Source organism: Letharia lupina (assembly GCF_014066315.1).
Source record: "Letharia lupina isolate WasteWater1 chromosome Unknown contig_3, whole genome shotgun sequence".
NCBI lineage: Eukaryota > Fungi > Ascomycota > Lecanoromycetes > Lecanorales > Parmeliaceae > Letharia > Letharia lupina.
In genome coordinates this window covers 251,847-277,006 of record NW_023502972.1, presented here as the reverse complement: position 1 = coordinate 277,006, position 25,160 = coordinate 251,847, and the positions used below count along the sequence as shown (strand labels likewise).

The 25,160-nt window shown below is 52.0% G+C and overlaps 6 protein-coding genes across 6 annotated transcripts; 4 read left to right on the top strand and 2 right to left on the bottom strand.

Annotated features, from left to right (window-relative positions):
* Positions 1–1,425: 1,425 nt before the first annotated feature.
* Positions 1,426–4,044, top strand: HO133_006999 (uncharacterized protein; the record flags this gene model as incomplete). The annotated part of the gene is made up of 1 exon (XM_037297894.1): positions 1,426–4,044. The coding sequence occupies one exon, from the start codon at positions 1,426–1,428 to the stop codon at positions 4,042–4,044; it is 2,619 nt and encodes an 872-aa protein (XP_037156529.1).
* A 1,777-nt stretch (positions 4,045–5,821) lies between these two features.
* HO133_006998 (uncharacterized protein) lies at positions 5,822–6,709 on the bottom strand (the record flags this gene model as incomplete). Its single annotated transcript, XM_037297893.1, has 3 exons — positions 5,822–6,187; positions 6,248–6,595; positions 6,665–6,709. 3 exons carry the CDS (start codon positions 6,707–6,709, stop codon positions 5,822–5,824), a joined length of 759 nt encoding a protein of 252 aa, XP_037156528.1.
* A 1,964-nt stretch (positions 6,710–8,673) lies between these two features.
* HO133_006997 (uncharacterized protein) lies at positions 8,674–10,066 on the bottom strand (the record flags this gene model as incomplete). The annotated part of the gene is made up of 4 exons (XM_037297892.1): positions 8,674–8,865; positions 8,919–9,348; positions 9,397–9,853; positions 9,910–10,066. The coding sequence occupies 4 exons, from the start codon at positions 10,064–10,066 to the stop codon at positions 8,674–8,676; spliced, it is 1,236 nt and encodes a 411-aa protein (XP_037156527.1).
* Positions 10,067–10,384: 318 nt separating this feature from the next.
* On the top strand, positions 10,385–12,357 carry HO133_006996 (uncharacterized protein; the record flags this gene model as incomplete). Its single annotated transcript, XM_037297891.1, has 2 exons — positions 10,385–10,621; positions 10,714–12,357. 2 exons carry the CDS (start codon positions 10,385–10,387, stop codon positions 12,355–12,357), a joined length of 1,881 nt encoding a protein of 626 aa, XP_037156526.1.
* Positions 12,358–15,251: 2,894 nt separating this feature from the next.
* HO133_006995 (uncharacterized protein) lies at positions 15,252–15,791 on the top strand (the record flags this gene model as incomplete). Its single annotated transcript, XM_037297890.1, has 1 exon — positions 15,252–15,791. The coding sequence occupies one exon, from the start codon at positions 15,252–15,254 to the stop codon at positions 15,789–15,791; it is 540 nt and encodes a 179-aa protein (XP_037156525.1).
* A 2,395-nt stretch (positions 15,792–18,186) lies between these two features.
* Positions 18,187–23,431, top strand: HO133_006994 (uncharacterized protein; the record flags this gene model as incomplete). The annotated part of the gene is made up of 3 exons (XM_037297889.1): positions 18,187–18,812; positions 18,861–19,169; positions 19,255–23,431. The coding sequence occupies 3 exons, from the start codon at positions 18,187–18,189 to the stop codon at positions 23,429–23,431; spliced, it is 5,112 nt and encodes a 1,703-aa protein (XP_037156524.1).
* Between the last annotated feature and the right edge of the window lie 1,729 nt (positions 23,432–25,160).

Below are 25,160 nucleotides of genomic sequence, written 5' to 3'. Positions count from 1 at the left end.
GCCTTGCCCTATCATGGAAGGAATTTCATCAGGGTCCACGATATGGCCTCTTCATTTCTATTATTAAGTAAGGAAGAATGCATCATGCCGCGGTTCATGATGGCAGAGTCGCAATAATTGAATGGATTGGAGGCGATTTGAGAGCAAGAGGCGGAGAATAGTATCCAGATGAGCGAGATTTCGCCTCCCATCTCGCTTGGGAGGTTTTGCATTTTGTATGATTGGATCAAGGCGCAATTGCAGCCTCAACCTGCCGGTTTATGATTTCCCCGCAAGACAAACAAGATACCAAGATACCAAGATACCGTTCCACCATCCCGCCCTATCCATCAGACTTTGGGAAACTAGAAGGCCGAATGATAGAATCGTTCCATGCAGCTTCTACCGTGCTGAAACTAAGGTAGCCCTTCGGATTCGGAGCCAGCTTCTTAAACATTCTTAGCCAATAACCATGGTCCATTCAATATACCTAGGTAGTTTTGTTTCCTTTTTGTTTGCAAGGCCACTAATCATAACCCTATAGGTACTCTATGGCAAAAATATAATATGTATACCTACCTATTATGCTACCATACTGTTGTACTCTAAAGCACGGATGCCGTTGTTTCTTGTCGATCATCCACCACCCTTCTTTTTGGATTTTGGAGTTTTTTTAGCTGTCCCGCAAACCTCGGTCGGCGCCGTCCAACTGGGAAAAAAGAGGGGATCTCTCTTCTGATTCGCTTGCCTTCAAAAGCACACTCACATCATTTTCTCATGCAATCCACCAACCCACATCCTCCATCACCCGCTAATCCATGTAATCCCATTCACCTTATCTGCATTACCTCCATACGCTAATCCTTCATCAACCAATTGACTCATTGACACCATCTTTCCCTTCAACCCCCCCTGCTCGGCGCCCGTTCAGCATCTTGGACATTCGTTATCGCCTTGCGCCTTTGCGGTTGCGTCCCTCCGCCCTCAGTGTGCCGACTCCTATAGGGGTCAAAGGGTGCAAGGAAGCAAGACTACCATGGAGCACAACATGAAAAAAGGGCAGAAGGCCATGGAGCGGCCGTTGCTCGAAATCGATTCGCTACCTCTTGCACACCCCGGTCGTCTACCAACGGCCCTGCATCTAAAAGGATCCCACTACACCTCAACGATCCAGCCCCTCTCGTCATTCTTTTAAAGAGCTCGCGGTACCTCGATACTCGTTCATGTGTTGCTCAAACCGGACCGTCACGAGCTCTCCTGGCCATCGACCATACCTTTCACAACCCAATGGCTTCCCATATAAGCTCAAGTTGTTGATACTCTCTAGCTCTTCATCATACAGGACCGTCGCCCTTGCGCACACATAGCATCGCTGCTTGCCCGCCTCCGAGACGAGCTCCAGTTTTCCCTCACACCACCCAAATCGACCTCGGACTACACTCGATCATGTCAGCTACGAAGACAGAGACCGAGGCGGTCAAAATCGAGCCTCAACAAGCGGCCCAACCAGCGGAGTCTCCCCGCAAGCGCCGCAGAAGAGCCCCGGCCACTGGAGCAGCAGACGACTGCTTCGCCTGCCAAGAGCGCCAAACCAAGTGTGACAGACGAAGACCGTACTGTACACCATGCCTCGACCAGGGCAAAGACTGCTCAGGCTACAAAACACAATTGACATGGGGCGTTGGAGTCGCCAGCAGAGGAAAGCTACGAGGCCTCTCATTGCCCATTCCAAAGTCGAAAAGAGCTGCGCAAAGCATGGATGAGGAAGATGACAAGAAGGCCATTGGTCCAAAAAAGCTGGCGAAGCTCGGCCCTACACGCAGAACATCCGATGCCCTGGACGGTGCTCATTTGCGCAGTCCGACCAGTGCTACCACAACCGGCACCACTGGCACGTCTACCTCGTACAACTTTGTCAACATGGACCCGAATTCGTCGGCGTCTACCACGTCACCGTCGCCTATGCTGCCTCCGCCAAGCTTCGATTGGCGCGCCCCTTCCTCTCTCTTCCATGGTCGTGATTCACGGCAAGCTCGCAAAAGACCTAGGAGACACACTTTACAGCCACTTTCCGTGCCTACAATGCATCCTACAAGAGACTATGGGGTCATGCCAATGACCGCTAGCGTCATTGGTGGGTATGGCCACCATGACTTTGGACTGTCTTCCCAGATCTCCCCCATGGTACCAAGCTTCACTGGCTATGGCATCGTATCACCAACCTATAAAGACTTCAGTTCTCAATCAATGGTACAAAGTCCCTGCGAAAACAATTTTTACCTGAGTCATCAGACCCTGGGGTGGCCGCGTGATAACATGAGCTCGGGTCTTGGCTCCAATCACAGCAACCAAGATTACCGGCAGCAGGACACTTTTTATGCAGACTTGATGGCGACCGCCAATCCTACGGACAGCATGCTATCCAATCAGCAGACCTTCCCACCACAAGACCTCAGCGTCACTAGCGCTACCGACTCCACTTCGCTTACAGCGGGCAGCGAGTACCCAGTCTACGCAAGCCATTCATCAGCGTTGGTAGCCGACGATGTTGGAGATCATTCGTCCTCGCTTGTCCCAAGATTACTCCCATCGCTATCCATTGGGAACACACCGAAGCTACAATACCTCATCGATTATTATGACAAGGTCATCTCCCCGGTGATTGTTGCTTTCGACGGGCCAACCAACCCTTACCGCTCGCACATCCTGAGCCTCGCTGTCGAGAGTGAGACACTACAGCATGCGATTGCCGCTCTATCTGCCAGCAATCTCCGGATGAGGAGAGGACACAATCCTCTGTCGACCAACAGAAGTAGCCAAAGTTTATCGCCGTCATCGCATGATCATTCGGTCAGGAAGTCCTTGATCGCTCACAGCTTGATGGACGTTGGCATAGACCGTCTGCCGGAAACATCTGCAAGCGAGCCATCACACGAGGAGCTCTACCACAAAGGCGCATCCATCAAAGCTCTGAATGAACAGCTCGCCGATCCTCTCCGTCGCAAGGATGACTCCATTTTGGCCACCCTCCTCATCTTATGCCTCTACCATATCTGCGACACTGGCGTTGCAAAGTTCAAGACGCAGTTCGCAGGGGTGAAGAAAATACTTGCCCTTCGCGGTGGCACCAAGGGAGACAACTCCAAAGCAACCAATTGGCTCACCATCATGTTCACATGGTTTGATGCCATGACTGCTAGCGTCAATGATCGAGAAAGCCAGCTCGACGGCGATGACTTGGACATGAGCTCATTGAATGGCGATGAGTGGGCACTGGAGAACCTTGCCGGTTGTGATGGTAGGCTTTTCAAGCTCATCGCCAAGCTCGGCCGACTCAACCTTCTCAGTCAGAATAAGCCTGTCGCGGGTTGCTCTATTAAGAGTTCGCCAACCGCAAAGGTGCAGCAGCTTCCGAGTCCAGTCACCAAGAACCAGGACTACTACAGCATGAACTATAATCGCTTCGATGGCAATGGCTGGTCAGCGATGATCGAAGAGGAACCGGCAGAGGCCGACACTAGAGCGCAATTCTGGAAAGAATGGCATGAAATTCGAGATAAGCTCCGTGATTGGCAACTCGATGGCACAATAACGCCACCAGCAGAAGGTGATCGACGCGACATATACCACATATCTGAGTCTTTTCGCTACTCAGCTCTTCTCTACACCGAGCGGTTGGCATACCCACACCTGCCGTCGGCGAATGCCAAATTCCAGAGTCTGGTGACGCAGGCGCTGTTCCACATCTCAAATGTGCAGTCTGACGTCTTCCTCCTCTGGCCTCTTTTCATCACTGGCACTGAATGCGTCAGTGAGCAAGGTCGCTACCTCATCCGTGAGCGATGTTTGGACATCCAAAAAGACTCGGGCTTCTTCAATAACATATCAGGACTGGAACTCCTGGAGAAGATATGGCGTGATGACGAAACGAATGATGAGCAAACGCCAAGGTTGACGGCGAGTGGCTTGCCTATGGCAACCAATGAATTTTCTACCATGGGCGGGCATGGTTTCAAATGGCGTAAAGCAATGGAAAGGGTCGATGGGGAGTATATAGTGGTCTGATCTTATGACTTTCGGGCTTTCTCATTGTTTACTTTTCCGTTGAAACCGATTTGTTAGGCATCAACATCCATTGTTTCTCTCTTCTACCTACTGTTTCTTCTATCTACTGGGCTAGCAATGGATGTACATACGAGCACAATGGAATCAACGATTTTGGAAAACCTTTGGTCCACACCAGCTGTCGCACCGTGAATCATTCAATCAGATCAATCAAACATCCTCTCTACCGCCGTAGGCATATAGAGCGTACTTTCGCAGCACCCTGCCTCCCGAACCTCTGGACCCTGCTCTCGCGCACCGCAACACCGATCAGATGTGCGGGACCCCGTTGTGGATGGGACAAGCATATCTGTTACTAACGCTATGGATGGCAGCTGTAGCTGGATCCGTATGGGGAAGTGAATGATTTTCTGAGGGCTGGGTCCATCGCCCACAGTGTCTACATGCTGGACGCGCTGTTCGGCGACTGCCGTGTGATATCCGTACACCCGCCGCGATACATGTACCCAGCTGATCCGTAGCAGGAGCCATTGACTGTGCGTGGATCTCCCGGACCGCAACGGGCGCTGTGCTCACCGCTTGTTGGGTTACACACGCAGTAGGGAGTCTCCGGTAAGGCTTGGTTGGGATTGTAACAGGCTGGCCTTGCATCTGCGAGTAGGGTTTGGTAGCAGACGGATCACGTATTTGGATACGGTCCGGTGTTAAGGGGCATGAAGGGGGATTATCAGAGAATGACAGAAGGGTGTGGGGAAGCTTAGGAGATATGGAGACATATTTGGGTTGCGAGGAGGCGAGATTATGGGATAGGAAAGAGGCAATGCTTTGCGAAGATAGGAGGACATGCTTAGAGATGTCAATTACATTCTCAAGCAGCCTCGGTTCATCCTTTGTAGGGGACGCCTTTGAGTGGTACACCATAGGGTTATAGCCATCGCCAGGTCTCCCCCTCGAGCTGTGCGTCAACGTAGACGATCCAAGGACTGTCGTCTGTTACCCCTAAAGAAGTCCCTGATGCAACAAACCTCGGACGACAGGCTGTCTCGAGGAGTCGAGATCTGGTCTCCGACAGCATGATATAAGACCTCACATCTGCCCTCTGACTGCGGATGATTCCTATCGTATGCCGCACAGTGGACGATTTGCAATAGACATTGGGAGGAAGAACGTGAAGTTGAAAGAAAAAAAAAAGAAGAACAAAAAAGAGTCAACAAGCCAAACCCCCACCTCACGCCAGCAGGAACCAGATGTAATCGTACTCGCCGCTCCACAGGTAAAATCTCTCTGCGCTGTCTCCAGACTGAAGGATGATTCAGACTCTTAAGGATGACAATCTTCGCATGTTGCCAGTACGAGTTGAAATCCACTGCGGAGCTCGAACACGGCACCTGTAGCCCCCGATTGCGCTGGGTGAGGCGGGGAAGGCGAGTTTCCTCTGCGCCATTACAGCATGAGATTAGTATGCTGCTATTTTAGGTTATATTCAGTTGGAAATGGAATCATTTCATTCCCTCTTTTTGAACAAGTATTTGACAACAAGATGTAGGGACAAAGAACATCTTGAGACCTATCTATGTCCACAACTTACGTATCAAGACTCCTCCGTCAGAGGCTGTTATTCTGGTGCTAGATATGCGCACTTCTTCACGATAATGGACTTGACAGAAACACAATCCCTATGTGGTAGCCGTCTTGTAGTAATCGTGCAGTGCTCGAAAAATTCTATATCAAAAGTGTCACTAGAAGATGCCAATAGGCTCCGTTTACCAGTTCCGCTTTACATAAAACCCAGGCTCCTCAAAGTCACCTGTGCAAAAGCCAACAACGCAACCCCAAGAACAATGCCAACGAGAACAGCCTCCATCTGCGTCCCTATCCTCCTTATCCTCGCTTTCAATAACGTAACCCATACCCTATCCCCACGATCTCGCATCGCACTTCTCATACCCGGACACCCGTCCAGACTACTCGAATTGTACTCTGCCTGATAGTCCAGTAGCGTATTAGTCTCAACCTTCCGATGCGACCAATGACCCATCGTATCACGGTCCAGCAGTATCGGTTCCGTCTCTCCAGAAGTTGTACCCTCGGACGTGGGTGCTGTGGTCAAGAGAGGTACACCGAAGCCACAAGACGTCTGGACCTGCCCCCTTTTTTTCAACCGCAGACTCAGAAACGGCCAGGCAGGGCCGGGAACACATACCTTGAAAACGTCCAACGAAATCACCGCCCTAGCGCCCTCGATCCTCTCCTTCCCCATCCGTTGCAACAGTGCCTCAAACTTCGGATCGTCCCACTCGACGACCTTTCCCGTACAGAAAAACCTCAGGATCCTTGGGCTCTTGGCGAAAGAACAGAACATGATGGTGATCCTGCCGTTTTCGTAGACGTGGCTGATGCTTTCGCTGCCGGAACCGGTGGCGTCGACGTAGGCGGCGTGGTTGGGATCGAAGATGGAGAACGTGGATGAGGGGAGGCCTTTCGGGGAGATGTTTACGTATTTGCCCGTGAGGGGGGCGGAGGCTGTGAAGAAGACTTGTTGGTCGAGTGCCTGGGCGGTGATTAGATCTGGTTTTCTCGATAGCGGTTACCTGATCTGGAGAAAGGAAAGGGGGCGAACCCAATCTCGTAGATTGTCCGGGATGGAGTCCCAGAATTGTACCATTGCGCAGATTGCGGAACACGAATACTGTTCTAGGGTTATAGGAGGAGTCAAAAGTGTATGCGACCGAAAGTACGGGCTGTTTAGTACATGAAAATGAAAAAAGAAAGAGAAAGCTGGAGTGGAGAATGAACGGCAGTAAACATTCGCTTAAATCCTACACTACCCGCGTGCGCTATCGACAGATTAAGATAATGCTGCTTTAGAAGGCTTTACGGTGAGTGGATTTTCAACATCGGCTTTGCAAAGCTTGGAGGGCTAAAGAGGGGTTACTTGCCACATTGCACTACTGGTTCTTCTTCTAATGTATGGTTTTCCTTACCGAAGAGTCCACTCCCGAGGGTCCCGGGCTTTCTACCTTGTGGGATTTGTCATCACAAGTACCTTGTGCCATAAGACACAATCATGACCAGGCTGCTGCCGTCTTTGGGCGAGCCTTTACTGGCTCTGTTATGCCGGAGAAGTAAGGAAAGGAGAGATGGGGTTGCTGGCTAGTGCGCATACACTATGCTTTTCGGTGATGAGCAGCGTCGTGTTCATGGGGTCAATGGTCTTAGATATGGAACCGGAATGTTAGTGAGTTTCAGAAACTGTGTCTACGTGTACTGTCCAACGAGGTAATGAACCGAGGTTTGATGGGTAGACAACCGGAGACGGTCTTTCGAAGAGACAATCGCAAATCTAGCGGATAACATACAAGCCAATACGCCAGTATTCAAAGGGTGAAGAGCCACTGAAAGGGACGATGTCTTAGTAAGAAATGCCGGTCTCAAACGCCATGCTTTTGCGATTTCGTCAAAGGACGTAAGTACCTAGCAACTGAGATAGCAAACCTCAACGAGCTAGCCGTCACTCCCAGTACGAACGTACGGCAAACAGCTTTTTCTGCGTCCCACTATTCTTCATGATAGCGTCAATCAGGGCATAGAAAGACTTGCGGAGGATGCCAGTCGTAATCCATGTTGGATTCTCCGGTCTTGAGTCTCACATTCCGCCCTCTCTGACTCATCGAGGCAGATTGCGACATCTGCACATGCCAAGGACATCTAATCAATCATGCAGTGAAATAATCTTCTAGAGCTTCTCATTAGCATGACCAAAAGGACGGTGTAGAAAGCGGGCCCCGAAGCTTTTCTTGAAACTCGTTTGAAGCCCCTGCTCCCAATCGTCCCTAGAGCTCTTTTTCTCCTCAGCTCACCACCATCCTGAGATCCAGCACCCATTCCCAGGGCAGACTTTTCGAAGTCGCTGCCACAGCACTAATTCGTGCAGTCGGACCTTTCATGTTTTTTCATGGCCGGATTCACAATCGCGACCTCTTCCTCCGTCCTGCCATTTCTGTATACCCCCACTTCACACCAGTGTGCATCTTTTAAAATTCGGTGAATGGGCTACCGCAGGGACTTGAGATAATATGGAGACGAGTGGTTGGTCGGCAGGCATTGCGTAGGCATATTTCTTTTCGCTCTGGCGTTCTACCACGCTTGGCTCTTCGGGCCTGATTGCTGTATGGAACATCGTGGTGTGAGCTGCAATGTGAGTCGGCGGAGTGGTATGTGCTGGATACGAGTTAGTGATATATTATCCGGATGTTGGCCGTTGTTGATGTTAAGAAAGTTGAAGGAAGGATAGAGAAAGCCTGTGGCCGGCAGAGAAAACGGAAGGAATACGCGAGCCGAAGAGTCCGGTGCGAGCTTCAACACAACTGCAGGCCAGGAGATAGGGCATTACGCACGAGATTACAAGCCAAAGGGAAAAGGGCTTGTCCAACAATGTTCTTTGATTCCGTTCTCATGTTGTCAGATCTCGTAAATATAGCCTTACTTTCATCGAAGCATAAAATGCTCTGATTTATCGTACATATAAGCCATCTCATGGCATCATCTCTTATGAACGCTTTGCCGCCTATGTCAATGCAACGCCCACTGTACGCCTGCTATGCTGGGGGTATCAAATGAAATGGTTGACTACAAGAAGTATTCGGTGCGGCGATTAGTCGTCGGCGGTATGTGACGCTCCTTCTCGGAAACGGCAGAGAATATGGTGAACTTTGGCGCCAGGTCCTCTCCAAGGTTCATGATGGAGGCGACGTTGCCGCAGCGATAGCAGTAGTTGGGAGCGCTCCAGACAGTGACAACGGACTTGTCTTCGAAGTGCCACTGCACAGAGGATTAGCTTGGGAAGATTTTGTTGCGATGAAAGCAAGCCGTACCTTGTAGCCTTCATTGACGAGTTGATGAGCACGGGCAATAAGCTGAAAGCCGTTGACGTGATTAAATTCCGTAGCGACCTTGTTGCCAAACAGCCACCCTGCACCACGCGGGGATACAGCCCAAGTTCCAACGTCTTCAGGATCACTCCAGACCAAATCACAGAAAGCGCCTTCGTGAGGGATCTCCTGAGCTCGAGCAATGACGCGTATTTGGTCAAGGGTACGAATTTCAGGACTCAGACCACCGTGGACGCAGAGCACTTTGCCGTCAATGACTGCACCGAGGACTAAGAAATCGAAGACTTGGCAACATGCTTTCCAGACCGAGGCATTACCATACTTTTGTTGGCATTCCTCGTAAAATCCGTAGACCTGTGTGATCTGGCGAGATTCGTGGTTGCCCCGGACGAGGGTCACGCGATCAGGATATCTAGCCGGGTTTTAGCTAAAAGACATTGATGGGGATAATACTACTGACCTAGCCTTGAGACACAGAAGCAGAGTCAAAGTTTCCAAGCTGAAGTAGCCGCGGTCGACGAAGTCTCCCAGGAAGATGTAATTTTGGTTGCCCGGGATTGCAGTACTACTACCCTCTTTCTCAACGCCCAAGGATGCTCCGTGACTGCTCTCCCGCTTACGCCCACGCTCTTCCTCCTCGTCGCCATCGTCGTCGTCGTCACCACCACTGCCCGTACTGGTCTCGCCGTCCTTCTTCTCCTTCGATCGGATCTTCTTCTTAAGCTTGGGGTTGGTGATCTCGGTGGGCGGCTCAATATCATCGGAGGTGATAACGCCAGTAGGAGCTGGTGATGGGGTGGCGCGCACATGACTCGGAGCACCTCCTGCGACGCGGAAAAGTTCGATGACATCGTAGAATTGGCCATGAAGATCGCCACAAACAGTTACTGGAGTCGAGACGGGCTGGATGTTGGACTCTAATTGAGGTTCCAATTTAGTTATTCTGTGTATGAGAGAGACTTTGAATGCTCACCCTCCATAAGAAGCTCCTTGCAAATCTCACAAAGCTTCTTCATCGTCGCTTCGGGCAGATACTGATTGTTAAAAGCACATTTCAGCCACTCGTCAACGTCGGCGTTCTTGGTGAGCCTCGCAGGCCCTGGCCGGGGTGGCTTCTTGCCCTCCGGCATACTTCAGGCTTGAGACGAACGAAAAATCCCAAGAAGCCCTTCTTGGACAGATTGAGGAGTGAGATCGATAATGCCAGGCCCATGTTGCCAACCGCGGAGCTTCTTCGGTTTCGCTGTATCGTTTTTCCGGATTCAGGCTCAATACAGTTAGACTAAATGTATATGTAAATGCTAGCACAATGAACACCATCAAATAATCTGCGTTTCAACCCATGATGGGTACTGTGTTCTGCACTTGTGAGAAGAGGCGAAACACGTGACGGAGAAGCAGATCAGAACACTCTTCTTTCTACCGGGACACCAGCAGTCACCGCAGCCATGACCTCGCCAATTTCAGCTCCCCGTGTTACCATAGCTCGACCCGCTCGCTCAAATGGAGTACTCTCAATCCCAGCATCTGCCACGCAGAAAAGAAGTGGACCAGACTCAGAAGGATTGATGTCGAAGCCGGCGACCACGAGGCTAAAACTCATCGTAAGACGGCTTCCACCAGGCTTGACACAGGCGGAATTCGAAGAAGCTCTTGGGGATGATTGGAAAGTCAACGGAGGCAAGGTAGATTGGGCAGTTTACAAGGAAGGAAAGGTATCGAAAGAGTATGGGGGCACTTCAAGAGAACTCAGCTGTAAATCCAATGCTGATCCAAGCTACTCAGTCCTGCCAAACCCTCGCGGCCCAGCCGTGCATACCTGCACCTGACGAAGCAAGATCATCTAAATTTACTCTCTGAGCATGTCCGAAATACCAACTTTATTGATGCGAAGGCTTCTTCCAAAGACCCTGCGTTACTTGGACCGCCATCAGTCGAATTTGCGCCCTATGGTCGTGTCCCTAGCAGCAGGCCGCGCAAAGACGCTCGTCAAGGCACGATCGATCAAGACCCCGAGTTTATGGATTTCCTTCAAAGCTTGACCAATCCTCCTGCAAAAGCTGTCCACACGGATCAAGAGAATGGCGGTGTAGGAAAAGTCAAGGACAAGGTCACCACAACCCCTCTAATTCAATTCCTCAAGGACAAGAAAGCCAATAAGGGCAAAGAGAACGCTACGGCCCCGAAAGGCGCCAAACATTCACGTCAAGACTCCAAAGATAGCAAGTCCGCTGCGGTTGCAGATTCCAAGAATGCCACCGGCAATGTTACGGCGTCTTCTCCGAAGAAGCGCAGCGCACAAGCTGTCAAAGTTGAACAGGCTGCTCGTGATGCTGTTAAAGTGTTGAACAAACAAGCAGCAACTGCAAAGCAAGGAAACGTATCCCCCAGCCCATCGAAAACCGTTCCTGCTCCAACAAATCCTGCTGTGACGCCGAACAGCACAGCCAATGCTGCACTCGCCGACAAGAAGCGCGAACGTGGGAATGCTAGTGCCGCAGCGAAAATACTACAGCGAGATCTGGGCTTAGGTGGACATCCTGGTGGCCGAGGTGGAAGACGAGGTCTCCTCGGTAATGTAGTGAACAGACCTACGCCTGGGAATGCTTCGCCTGCTGCAAAGGCTCCAGGAACTACACAAACCACACAGCCAGCCATTTCTACGACTGGAAATTCTGCAGCGACATCTACGGATGCAATCGATGTTTCGGTTGCTCCTGTTCCAGATGCAGTGCCACCGCCAGCCCGCAATCTGCCACCTTCAGGGCCAGCGGCTTCAAGAGGCCCAACCAAGGCTTCTGCATCTATGCGCGCCACTCCTTCAGGAACCGGTCCAGCCTTCTCAAAGCCCACAGCGCCTCCCTCGACCGCTACACAAGCATTCCTCAAGCATGCAAACCCGTCTCAAGGGATTACTGAACCTTTGCTAGATGAAGCATTCGCAGTCTTTGGCGCAATCAATAAGGTGGAGATAGACAAAAAGAAAGGCTTTGCATACGTGGACTTTGTAGAACCCGAAAGCTTGCAGAAAGCCGTCAAGGCAAGTCCAATCAAGGTGGCCCAAGGTCAAGTGGTGGTGCTTGAGCGGAAGACTGGCCCTACATTGCAAGCTAGGAATGTGAGGGGAGGTGGGCCGATGCTGGGGAATCGTGGAGGAGGGATACCGGTAGGAAATAGAGGGGGAGGGATGCCAGTGGGTAACCGAGGCGGATCTATGAGGGGGAGAGGCGGATTTGGCAGAGGAGGGAATAATTTCCCAAACGCCAACAACGCGAAAGGCACGAACGCAACAGCAACGACAGCAACGACAGCTTCAACTCCTGCATCCAACGCTTCGACGACGTCGGCAGCGCAACCAGCAACCGAAAGCGCTTCCTCCCATCCGGCGGCTCAATCATCTGATGCAAGCACAACTTCTTAGGCCCTACTGCACCCTCGGATTATATGATTATGCTTAGGCACAGCTTACAAGCAAGCGAATTCGGGGACCACGATGAAGATTTGGCCCATGGAGGTAGTCATTCTATCATTACGGCTTCGAGATGAGATTCGGACCTCGGCATCGAGACCACAAAGCTGAGAGCAGCTGCTCCGGAGTGCGCGATCAGCAGGAAGGCGATGGATCAAATGAATCCTCATGGGGACGAAGGATGAGGAGAACAATGAGGGATCGACTGCGATCGAACAGAAGCCTCCCGTCAATCAGATAGTCCATCGGTCATAGTCCATATGATCAGGCAGTCCGTTCCTCTCACAAATCTACTAAAGCTACCCGTAAGAGTTGAATCAGACCACTGTTGAGGGGTTGACAACCTTCAAGAAGTATCGATGATTCATGCACTTTACGAGAATCCACCGAGGTACTCAGTCAAGATTGCCTCCAATGATAGGTACAACAATGCTCTCAATGAAGTCTAGGTACGGATTGTCCTTTTGGGTAACTTCTGCGGTACCTCCGTTTTTTCCACCGCCATTTGCCTACAGCAACGCCATGTTACAGGTCCACCAGGTCTGAAGAAGCGCTCCAAACAATCTCTCGCACGCAGCAAGCGAGCGAGCTGACAATCGCCATCCTTCAGATGTACCCCCATCAGCCTCTACACCGTCGGTTTCGTTTCAGCCTTTCCCCAGTCCGATCCCCAGTCCCCCACACGTCGCGCCGCACCCTTGCCTGCTCCGCAAATCTCACTCATGCTTACCGAGATGGTACCGAATTAATTGGCATATAAAAAACCACATCATTATAAGGCCCCTTTGCATATAAAATACCGTTCAAAATAACGGTTTTCAGACGTAGGCCATAATTAGACTGTAAGATAGGGGTCCTAGTAGCCTGCTGAGTAATGGTACTTTATTGTACTAGGCCCCCAGGGTAAAATCAGAAGTACCCTCACAGTAGCAAGGCAAGTAGAATAATGAGTGGTCGGAGTAGGTACAGGCCATTTGCGGTACACTACGCCCCCAAATCAGGTATTATTTTCCCGTCTAAAAAGAGCGTCTCTCCGAGCTCTCTGATTGGCGACAGCGAGCTTAATAAGGCCATTGACTAGCGCCTTAGGCCATACGATACCACAGTGTTATAAGGCCCCTTTACATATAAAATACGGTTCCAAACGATGATCAGATGGACGCTTCGGCTATATGGTAGTATCTTATATGCCAATTAATTCGGTAGGTATTTCTCACTCATCGAAAGGCTTATGAAATCCTGCGAGTCATCACTGCCACGCGATTCCGTACCCCAAGAATAGATTATGTAAAGTAGTAGTATCTAGTAGTAATCCGTCATCGCCCCCCCCCCGAATCCGTCTCACTTCCCCGCAAGCCAATCGGCTCGCGCCGTCGCCTAGAAGTAAGTACCTTGTACCTCCCGCACGGTCTCCGAACAAGGTAAACGAAAGATATGGGCGTCCACCGATTATCATCAAACGTGCCACAGATCAGCTTCGCTTAGCATTCTCGTACCGAGATTCGAGAGGGAGGACCCTATCGCATTTCGTCTCCGCCTCGCACTCGTACCCTACCTACCTAGGTACCGTACCTCTCGGGCCAAAAAGCAATAACAAGATACCCAAAGTAACGAATGGAAATGGCGGTGACTTCGGAGCTCCGGGCCGACGCACCACACCGCCCTCCATCAACTTCGCGCCCTACGGATTCCCCCATTCGCTTCAACCGGTTTTCCTAAGTAGGTAGTCAATCAAGAAGGCAATCAAGGTTTTTTTTCCTTGTCCTTCTGGCTCTGATGACCATCATCATTATTATACATTCTGCTGCGTTGTTACTCTTCTTTTCGCCCTGATCGATACTTCCAGATCCGTCTCTTTCCGCGCGACTTTTGGGCCTCTGCGACCCAAAAGGGTTCCGGGGCTCCCCAGGGGAGTGAGTGTCTTCGTGCCCAATACACCGCAATGAGTCATTGATGGTGGGAAGTAGCCGGTAGCGTCGGGCGACGGAGGGATTCTATATGGTCGTTTGCTTCTCTTCCCCCGTTCTCGTAATCGTAGGCAGCTACTTGGGACATACTTTGATGTGATTACGGGGGGGGGCTTTCGCGAAGATGACACCGCTCCTTGCTTATTCGTCGCGTTGCATTTCGTTTTCTAATCTTTGCGCCCCCCCCCCCGGCCGGTTGCGAGGGTATGGATATTCATGCTTTTGAGAATCCTCGCGGATCCCGACAAGCTGAAGGGGGCGCTCCTGGTTTTTGGTGGTGTGGGTTGGTGTGGGATGATTCAGGTTGCATCGGACCGCTACTTAACTTTTACTTACTCTCTACCTGCCTGCCTTACTTACCAGATGGGCTGAGTGAGCGAGCGTGCGTTTGCGCCTTATTGATGACGGTGACAGGACTGATATGTAAGGGAGGTGAGGAATCAGTTTTAAAATAATTATAATACTACTACTACCTTCTCCTGCAAAAGGATCCCTCAATTCTCAAACATCTGCTTTGCCAGGTTACATATCTGCGGAGCCGTTTACCCCGGTTTGTGTGTTTACAATCGTGCTCAGCTCGGAAAGTGATGCGACGTGCCGCACCGCAGCCAGTCATCTTTTTCTTAGCTACCTGACGCACTCGAGTGCGACAAAAGAGTATTTGTTGCGGGTTCGGACATCAAACTGGATCTGTTTGTGAAACATCTGTGAGGAAAACGTCTGGCGCGGTGGAAAATTATTACAAGTTATAGCATGTGGCCTTGGAAAAGTCAGGCGATGCATACATCAGTGTTGCCTGATTCCGCAACCCTTACACCTTGCTCTGCCTCACCTTTACCTTTGCGCCAACCTCGTTCTCGTCAAAGTCAAGCCGACGATATGGGCTCCGATGATAGCAGCAGCGAGCGCTCGCTCTCTGCCTCGCCGTCACCAAATTCACGACATCGCTTCCCTTCGCTCGCCTTTGCCGACGCCATCAATATCCCCTTCAAGTCTCCAATATCGCAGCCATCGACCACATCATCCTCTCCCGAATTCTCTCCATCTCCCATAACACCACCGTCCTCCTTCAGCAGTCCAGCCTTCGCAAGCTGCGCATACCCCGACTGGCCACAACGCGACATCCTCTCCCCAAACACCACTTCAAATTGTGGGTCCCAGGCCAACTCTTACATCTCCGATGACGACCTGCTCGATCTTGCGGAGCTGGAGCTTATCGGCGGGATGAGGATCCCGTCCGATATGCGAACAGAGTTTATCCCGTGGGAACAGACCAGGCAGCCGCCACTGGTGTTGCAGTCCTTGCCGATGGTCAAGAGGAAGGCCCAGCCGGCGCCGAAGAGGAGAAGAAGAAGCTCGCCGTTGAAGAGGAAGAAGGTTGTGCTTGGGATGAGCCCGATTGCTGAGGCGCCGGAGTGATGCACATTGGATGCTGGTACGCCGCCCACCCTTTCGTACCTCTCTCCTGCAGCTTGCTAAACACATCCAGGTCCCCCCAACGGCCGCATTACCATTATTGGGTGAAACGGTAACCATCCCAGACATTTTGAGCTGGCAGTGCAGCTGCGGATGCTGCAGACCTCATCATCGGTACCTTTAGCTGCAGGTTTCTGATGCACCTACCGCATGCCGCAGTGACTCATCTTCCTTGCTTCTACAAAGGGGAGTGGACGGTGTCCCTGTGAAAGCCCCCAGGAGTGCAGCGCAGTGCATGGCAATGGAGCAACCTCGAGCGAATCGCCATGACCGCGCCCAGAGCAAAATTGTGGTGACCTGCTCACGAAGTGTCGCGCCTTGAAACGAGGTCCAGCGTGCTACGCCTCCTGAGTTTCGGACATGCTCTGGAGATTCGTCATCCATCGTCGTGTCCTCTTTCGGCGAAACCGTCACTCAGTGGCTTCGCGATTGATCGCATTCGTACTTACGGTTAAGAGGATGACTCTGAGGAGCGAACTTAAAATAATTGTGAGGGAAAAGATCGTCAGCATTTCATCATACCCGAGCGGCTACGGGCCCTTCGGGCGGGGAAAAGGGTGAGGGCGAGCCTGCCCTGCCCTGCCCTGCAAGCAAAAGGAGGCTGGGCTAGTTAGTCCCTGCTTCTTTTGCGATCTATCTTGGGCCTCAATGCATCCGTAGGGGGCACTGCTGGCTCTTTATCGTTGAGGGAACATACTCGGTATTGAATGAGGAGGATGAAACATTTACCTACCAGCCGTGGTGTGAAGCTTCGATATGTTTTTTCGCAGAGAGGCGACAGCGATGCGTGGATCAAGCAGAAGATCTGGGGAATGGTGATTCGCACAGCGAGCGGGGAAGGCTTGAGGATGGATATGAGCGGTAGCAAATAGGAACAAATCATCCAGTGCTAAGATGTGAGCGCATATAACTACGAGAAAGGATTGTGATGAGTGACTCGTAGAACTTGTACCTTCCCTAACAGTGTGATTCGATCAGGGTCCGAGGGTGCATGTACCAATCGCTTCGGCTCTGTCTCATGTGCTTCCAGAAGATTTCCTTCTCCAGCTACCTTACCCATCCCCCCCACCTTACTTACCCTTCCCCCCCCCCATCAACGCTGATAACGTGATCAAAACAAACCCGACAAATTCACAAATTCACACAGACTTTCAGATTTTCAGGAACAATCTTGAATTGAACAAATAGTGGAGCCATGTGGATAGCCAAAGCCATGTTGTTGGGTTACTTACTGGGTATGGGTATCATGCTCTTCTGTCTCGCAGCAGATTGGGCGTATCTCTCATCACGAGCTCCAAATCTTCAAATCTTGCCCGTCCTCCGAACAGTCGCTACCAATTTAATCCCTTCTCTAAGCGCTGCGCTTTGCCTGGAAGAGTCAAACGTCCTGCCACTCTAATGTCGGACCACGTTCAATCATTGAAGGAAAGTGCCTGCGAGGGTTCTCATTGGCGCAAGTGTGACGAAGCTTGCAGCCCGCTCTGACCAATCCCATCCTTGATACGCCTCAACGTTCCTGCATACTAAAGACGTGCATCAACTGGCTCATGCGTACCCCAGCAAAGCCAACAATGCCCATTCTTTCCCCTTCCACCAACGGCTGCATGTCGTCCTCTGGCCCAGGCAAGATCAGACGGACGGGCTCATACATGAGCTTCTTGTGGAAGCTATTCGCCTACGATGATCCCCGTCTCGAAGGGGTCCTTAGTAGTTAGTACCTATGGTTCCTGCTCCGCTCCTCTCGCTATCATTTCTCCTAGACTCTGATGCTCGTCAGTCCAGTGAGACAGCGCAATCCCGCTGTCGATTAATTGCCCATCACAGGGTCCATGAGCTTGTCCTTGCCCTGAGCCTCTCACGTCTCATCATTCAAGCGCCAGCACCCCTTTGGCTTACCATTGGGCCTCACCACCAACATTGATAGGGCAGATGCTCGTCATTCAATCTCGAATTGCCCTCAACCATACTTTCCATCATTGCAGAAGCCTGAAACCTTTATCAATCCTCCTATCCCCTGAATCATTGCCCCTCACGTTGTGCAAGACCGCTTATGCCTCGCCATGTCACGCATATTGCCCCTTCGTGCATGAGGCGGAGTAGGTGGTATTAGCCGCAAAGTGACTCGCAGACCTTTCGTTTCAGAAGATCCCACCCATCTTGCCAAACCAGGATCAACCGCATCGACTGCGCCTATTGCGGGGAGTTTAATACCTGGGTCAGTACCTTACTGGAAGCATTGTGATTCAGATCTGCCCCCCACACCGCTTGCTTGAAGCAAATGTTGAAGCTCTCCGGCGCTTCCGTGCTGCCAGTGCTTCTTTAGTAGCTCTGAGCTAACATGAGCGAAGCAGAAGACACCTGCGAGGCATCCGCCATGTCCGCGGGACAATTGGCAAGGCAGCGCTCTTCCTCGTCCGGTACAAGACCTTCGCTCAGGTCGGCGACACCGATAGATCCTCGTGTCACCGACGTCGACTTTGAAGCATGTGCGGCTACAGCCTCCTACTTCATCTACACTCAGGGCCCTACGATAGTATGCCTTCATCACGATTCATTGGCGGTTGAAAGGCGCTTCGATGGGGGAAAGGACGGACATGAAGAGCCGATAGTATTTGTTTGCGCGGACAACGTCAGTGAACGGGGAGCCGGGAGGTTGGTTGTGAGCTATGATGCTGGAAAGGTTGCGATTGTGTGGGATCTATTTACGGGGCTACAAGTCGCAAGATTTGGATCATACCATACGATCGGTGCTGCAGCGTGGATGAGGAACGGAAATATCGCCTTTGGTGAGACGGATACTTTGATCGGAAAACTTTCGGGTGCTGACGTGCATGCCGCAGGGAACACGGAGGGCAGCATCATTCTATTCCAACCGCAGAATTCCGAGCATATATCAGCGCGCACTATCAACGACCCGATTACAGCTATAGCGCCTGCATGGGATTGCAAGACATATGCCGTTGGGTGAGTATCTGCAGCCCTATATTCACCACGATGCTGATATATTCGCAGCTACCAAAACGGATCGATCTTGATCGTGGGGCTTCAACCTTCTTTCACTATACTGCACACTCTGACGTCGGCACGTTCACCTTCCGCCGTGGCAAATCTGATCTGGCATGCCTCCTCAACGAAGCAAAGGTCAGACATGCTGGCCACGCAGACCGTCGACGGAGACCTGCGAGTTTGGAGCGTTTCGAAGCCGCCAAATACGGAGACGCCAAAGATCCTGCGTGTTTTAAAGAGAAGGGACAATGTGGAGCCCGGACTACATTGGTGCGCATGGTCAAAGAATGGGAGGATATTGCAACACTCCGAAGGGTACGTGAGCTCTTCTATTCATGTCCAGACTCATCAAAGACTCTAGCGCGCTGCGGTGGACGACGTGACTGATAAGGCGATACAGGGAAACTTGGTCATGGGATGTCAGAACGAAACACGTTACTTGCGAGCCAATACCGACAGTCGAGGGGGTCAGGGGTGTGGCTTGTTATGGTCCACAGGCGACGCTGTTCACACTTGGGCCCAATCATACCGTGCAACAGTATGACACGAATCCTCCCGCGCTGGGCAAGGAGGTACAATACCTCCCCATGGCACCTCCTCCAGCCCCAAGTATACCAAATCCGGCTCAACGCATTCCAGGTACGGCACCGCCTATTGCTGTTTCCCGTGGGCCCGAGACAGATCGAGGTGCTGTGACTCTGTCAACTATCCAAAGAACCTCGAACGAGATGCAGGCGATTGAGCATGCCCGCCAGCTGCGTGACGAAATGGCAAGCCCACTTTCATCCACAAGCAGGACTAGCAGAACGGACACGATGAGTACTACATCGTCCAATCGTGCTTACCCAAGGCACCTTCCGTCCATATCATCCCGAGCTCAAAGTGGGACGACGTTTTCAACCATATCGCCCTCCATGGTTGGTCGGGATAGCCTATTTTCCGGTACCACATCAATCTACCCGTCAACGGCATCCATGGCCTCCTCGGGACGAAGGTCTAAAGGCTCTCGCCTTCGGCAAGAGGTTGTCCGCAGCCCTGATAGTTCGTACGTGGATCTCTTCCCCCGTTCCAGGATACGATTAGGCAACATGACCTATGAACAGCCTGAGCCTCTGGATCAGGAAAACATGACCTCTGATGACCTCCGAAGACGGATGTTGGAGGTGGTGTTTGGATGGAGTGATGATATCGAAGCGTTGGTTAAGGATGAGCTACTTCACCAGCAACCGGGATCACAGAGCGCTGTCCTTCTATCAAAATGGCTGGGTGATGTCGATTCTGATATGATGACTGCTTCAGGCATGTCCGATAACGTCAGCGAACTCGATTGGATGATGATGGCTCTCAGCAATATGGGCGCTTCCGGTTCGATGAACAAAATGGGCGAAAACATGGTCCAAAGATTGCTCCGGAAAGGCGACTTTCACACCGCAGCTACCATTCTGCTAAGTCTTGGCGATCGAGAAGATGCAGTCGAAGTTTACGTTTCACGAAGCTTCTATATGGAAGCAATACTACTGACTTGCTTAGCTTTTCCTACTGATTGGCAAAGGCAAGCCCATCTGGTACGGCGCTGGGGCGAATTCGTGGTAGAAAACTCGCAGCAACATCTTGCTATCCGATGCTTTTCGTGCACTGGAGTCGAGCCGCCAATTCCGTGGTCTTCCCCCTCGCCACGAGCTGTAAATACGCCATCACAAACACCGCCAAGTATCTCGTCAATGTTGAGTCCGCCGGTATCACCTCCACCGGCAGCTCCGCTTACTCGAATGACGACCAAAAATTCGTCATTGAAGGTAATAACCTCCTTTGAAGCTCCGGCCCAGGCTCAGTTCAAGTTCCCGGGCTTAGCATCGACGGACCGCACGCCCACCAACGGGCCCGGAGTCACCCCGATCGCGGAGTCTGCCATCTCGCCAGGAGGGACACCCGGAGGTTTTGATCGAAGACAGGCGCGTGGCATGAACAGTCTCACCGGAAGATTGACCACTCCTGGAGGCTATCATAGAAATCGTCTACCTTCTATTGGGGAAACACCAGTGGACGTTTCGTTACCTGCTTTTACTCGACCGAGCCAGCTTCCCACTCCTGACAATTCCGGGTCGGATGCTGAGAAGGAGAGAGAGAAACATTTGAGATCTCAGACTTCAGAGCCCAAGATCGAGAAGGAAGGCGAGGAAGCGCCACCGCTTCTGCTTAGCTCAGCTCGTTACGATCCTGGAACTCCTGCCACAGGCAAGACTCCGATGACTGCTGTTCCGCAAACATCTGTTCGAACGACAATCTTACCAAATCCTTCAGAAGAGACTTTCAGCGCTTTCAAGGAGAGATCAAGGAATCGGAACGGCTCTAGAGATAGAAAGCCGGATGGATTGCATATTCGCATGCCTTCTCAAGACCAAATTCAGACCACGCATTATATCTCCTCTGCCGGTATCAGCTCACAGCCTGCGGAACATAGAAAGTCTAACACGTTGAACTCGCTGCACTCTGCCGGACTCTCAACGGGACAAAGCGACACAAGGAGCCCCTCGATCAGTGGTCAAAGTTGGGCCTCCGCGAAAAGTCCGAGTGTCAGTGGACGGAGCATTGATCAATACATCAGCAGCTTGGAAGAAGCTGGTTCTCGGTCACGAAAGACAAAGCACAGATCCGAGAAGCGTGGAGAGAGTCGCGAAGGTAGACCGCCCAAGTCTCGAAGCAAACCCCGAATCCACGAGCGGTCTGAAGACCGTGGTCGAGACGACCGAAGGTATATACGTCCTGCCAAGAGATCTCCATCTTCGCCAAAACCCATGTCACCAGAAACTTACCTCGAGCCAAACAGTGTAGAGAGCATCGATGGCCAGGTGGCCGACATCCGCTCACCGGTCTCGGAGGGTAGATACATTCGAGATGACAGCCATCAGCCGAAAACTGCCTCCAAGGTCCGATCTGGGTCCAAAACATCGGACTACTCCCATCGGACCGTCCGGCACAGGTCACCTGAAGGGGTCTACGATAGCAATCTGGGCAGCGAGGCTAGTTTTGGCCGCAGCAAAGCGAGCAGCCGTCAACCGAGTCCGCGAGGATTGCTCGATCCGAACGGCCGTGGCAGGAGCCAATCCAAGAACAAGGGTTCTATTGCGAGATCACCGTCTTCTCCCCTGCCCATGTCAATGTCACCCCAAGCTCAATTCTACCAGGCGAGTGACGAAGATGATGGCCCATTGCGGATTGTCGAGGCAAATCGCCAGCGTCTGAGGTCTCGGCACCGAAGCGGGAGTCGGAGACCGCGTGAGCGTGGCAGCTCTTCACGACGGGAAAAATCTCCAGACCGCAGGCGATTCCATGAAGAGTATCACCTTCGCGTTCCGGACAGTGACGAATCAGGGCAGCAGCCCAGATCTGCTGTCGAGCCACGTCGTGCACCTGGCGATCAAATGTTAGGTGACGTCCGGCAACCAAAACTGGAGCGCCAAAAGTCTGCAAGAACCCAGAAGAAGGAAACAGCGGCACGTGAGCTTGAAGCGCGTCGAGAGTCACTGCTTCGGAATCCTGAAGCACCGTTAATCCTTCATCCCGATGAGGTCAGCAACGCGAGGCCAAATCCACCTTATCGTGCACAAACGGACCTCAGCAACAGTCCAAATTCGTCAAATCCCGTGGTATCGCAGTATGAATCTCGCAAGTACCCAGTTACACCGGTGGCCATGGAAAATGGTGACTTTATTAATCGAGCTGCAAGCGTTGGTCCATATGGCCTGCCGGCTACCCCACGAGCCATGCGTCACCCGAGATACGACAAGCACGAGAACATACCGGCTGTACCGGAAATGCCCGAAGGTATACAACCTCTGCCCGAGATGTTCTATACTGGGCATCCCATGCGGGAATTCCCACGTTCGATGTCTGCTCCTGTTCCTGACCAGCATCCACCCATGCCAGTCGACTTACCAACGCATCCTGCTTTCCATAAAGCCTTACGCCCCGGCAAACGTTTGAACTTTTCACCCTTGGGCGACATTGGTCAACAACGACACAAGCGTTCTAGTGACTCTTCATCAGGGACACATGCTCCAGTCACTGCTGGCATCGACGAAACACTCCATGCTGCCGACTCAGGGATTCAGATTATCAGTGTCGACGACCCTCCTCTGTTGCCAGAGCTGCAGCATCTGTCGATGCCTCCCCCACCGCCGCCACCACCTCCTCCTGCTCCATATCCATATCGCAACGATCCTGAGTCAAGCTCTCTTAGTAGCAATAGTAATGTTGGCGTGATCAAGATGGTCCTTGATAACGAGCCTGAGGACGAAGCGAACGTAATCCAAGTGCCTCCACCTCCTCCAGAGATCATCAGTATGCGGAACACTCGATCGCCTCCTATTGGGACTACAACCTCTCCACCGCCTTCGTTGAGTCGGTCAGGGTCAGCTGGTCGTCATCATCGGGGTCGCAGCGACAACTTTAAGAATGGCATCAAGGGTATCACGGATCGTCTGAGGAGCACAAGCCGAGGACGTAACACCAAATCTCCTGACCAAGTCGTCAATACGCCGTCGCCGTATGAAAGCGTTCCACCGCTGTACTTCTAGGCCTATCAGTCTAAGGTTTGCCAGCATTCGTTATCACCATGTGTCCTATACTTCAGCCTACGAGCACCTGCACTTCACCACAAACCACTGTTCATTTCTACATCCTCTTTTACATTTATCCAGCATCGGTATTCCTTTCTAGTATACGATTTACGAAAACCGACACTCTTTTACCATATAACGATTTCACGACATTTCCTCCATGTGTTTCTTCTGTTACATAGTTCCCAAATCTGATCAACGTGGCGCGGAGGCAAAGCAGCCTGGATCTGACGTTTTGCACGGCGATGGCGTTCCTACTTCTCCACTCTCCTTGGTACACTCGGAACCTAAAAGCGGGGCGGTTTGGTGATAAACGAAGAGCGGGAGAATGTGAGAGGGAGGGATGGATGATTGACGAGGAGGCTACACTCTTTTGAATTGTGCTTGCATGGGATCATAGGTCAGCGTGAAATTCCGATACAGATGGTTGGCCGCAAGGCCTGTACGTGTATTTATGGTGTGGGACTGCTGGGTAGCTGACAGTTTTTGGCTCGGCTGCTGTTTTATATATAACGAACCACTAGTACCTACGATCGATCGATGTGCTATAAACCTAAGGTACTTTGGCTCTTGTAGATGACAAAATGCCCCCAGCCCTTCTACGGACCTCATGCACTCTCTCTACGCTTTCTCCAGTGATACACCTTGGACCCAACCATGCAGCAGGGCATGCCGGCTTCTAACCGCGCTCCGCACTTACCTTCTCCTTCCTCCCAGCTCTTCAGTCAAGCCCCCCCCCCCCCCACTACTTCCACCGCTATCCCACCAGACCACGATCCCTAGCCCGTGCACACGTATAGATCGTAGACCGCCAAACCCTTGTCACACAAGCTGACCGGGAACACGAGCCCGGCTCGCTTCGCGACAGGCGTCGCCCACGCTCACTCACTCACTCAATGACAGAGTTGCCCCGTCCGTCCCGCGGGATCGGAATGTACATAGCCGCGGCGAGGGATGCACGCTGTCTCGGTATGTATGTATGTACAGGCGCGGTCGGTCTTTGGGAGGGGGGATGGGTTGGGTTGGGTTGGGGAGGACGAGGAGCTGGGAGATGGATGGATGGTGAGGGGGCGTTCGGGGGGTGCGTGTGTAGCAGGGGTTTTTTTTTGGCTGTGATCGGCCTACTTGCTTGACAGCCCATGCGTCACAGTGCATGCTTGACAGTGCGTGCTGGGGCCGGGTGCAGTGGGAGGTTTGATGCGGTGCGGTGGCTTCGACCGCGTCTTCTTCTTCTTCTTCTTCCTCCCTTCCGACACCGCGATTGGATATCCGGCTCTTAGTCCTTGGGGCTTGCGTTGCTGGCTTCTGCAGGGGGGGGGGTTGGGGGGTGGAGGTGGAGGTGGAGGGGGAGTTGGAGGTGGAGGTGGAGGTGGAGGTGGAGGTGGAGGGTGGGGGAAGAGAGGCGGAGGTTGTTTAGATGGGTCTTGTCGGTATGCGGTTTGAGGATCGTGATGAGCGTCAGCTGCCAGAGGGGGAGCTTCGGGCTGTTGTTCTACGCGGTGATGCGTGATGGGATAGTCGCAGGCGTAGAGTGGAGGATTGCAAGGGTTACTCGAGACCCATCGAGCGTTTTACCTTGGTCCTTTAGGCGGAATCCACACACGAAGTATCTGCGTTGACGTTTCAATGATCTACAATCTACGTTGGCAGGAATGAGCGGCCAAGTCACTGGCATTTCTGTTGGAAA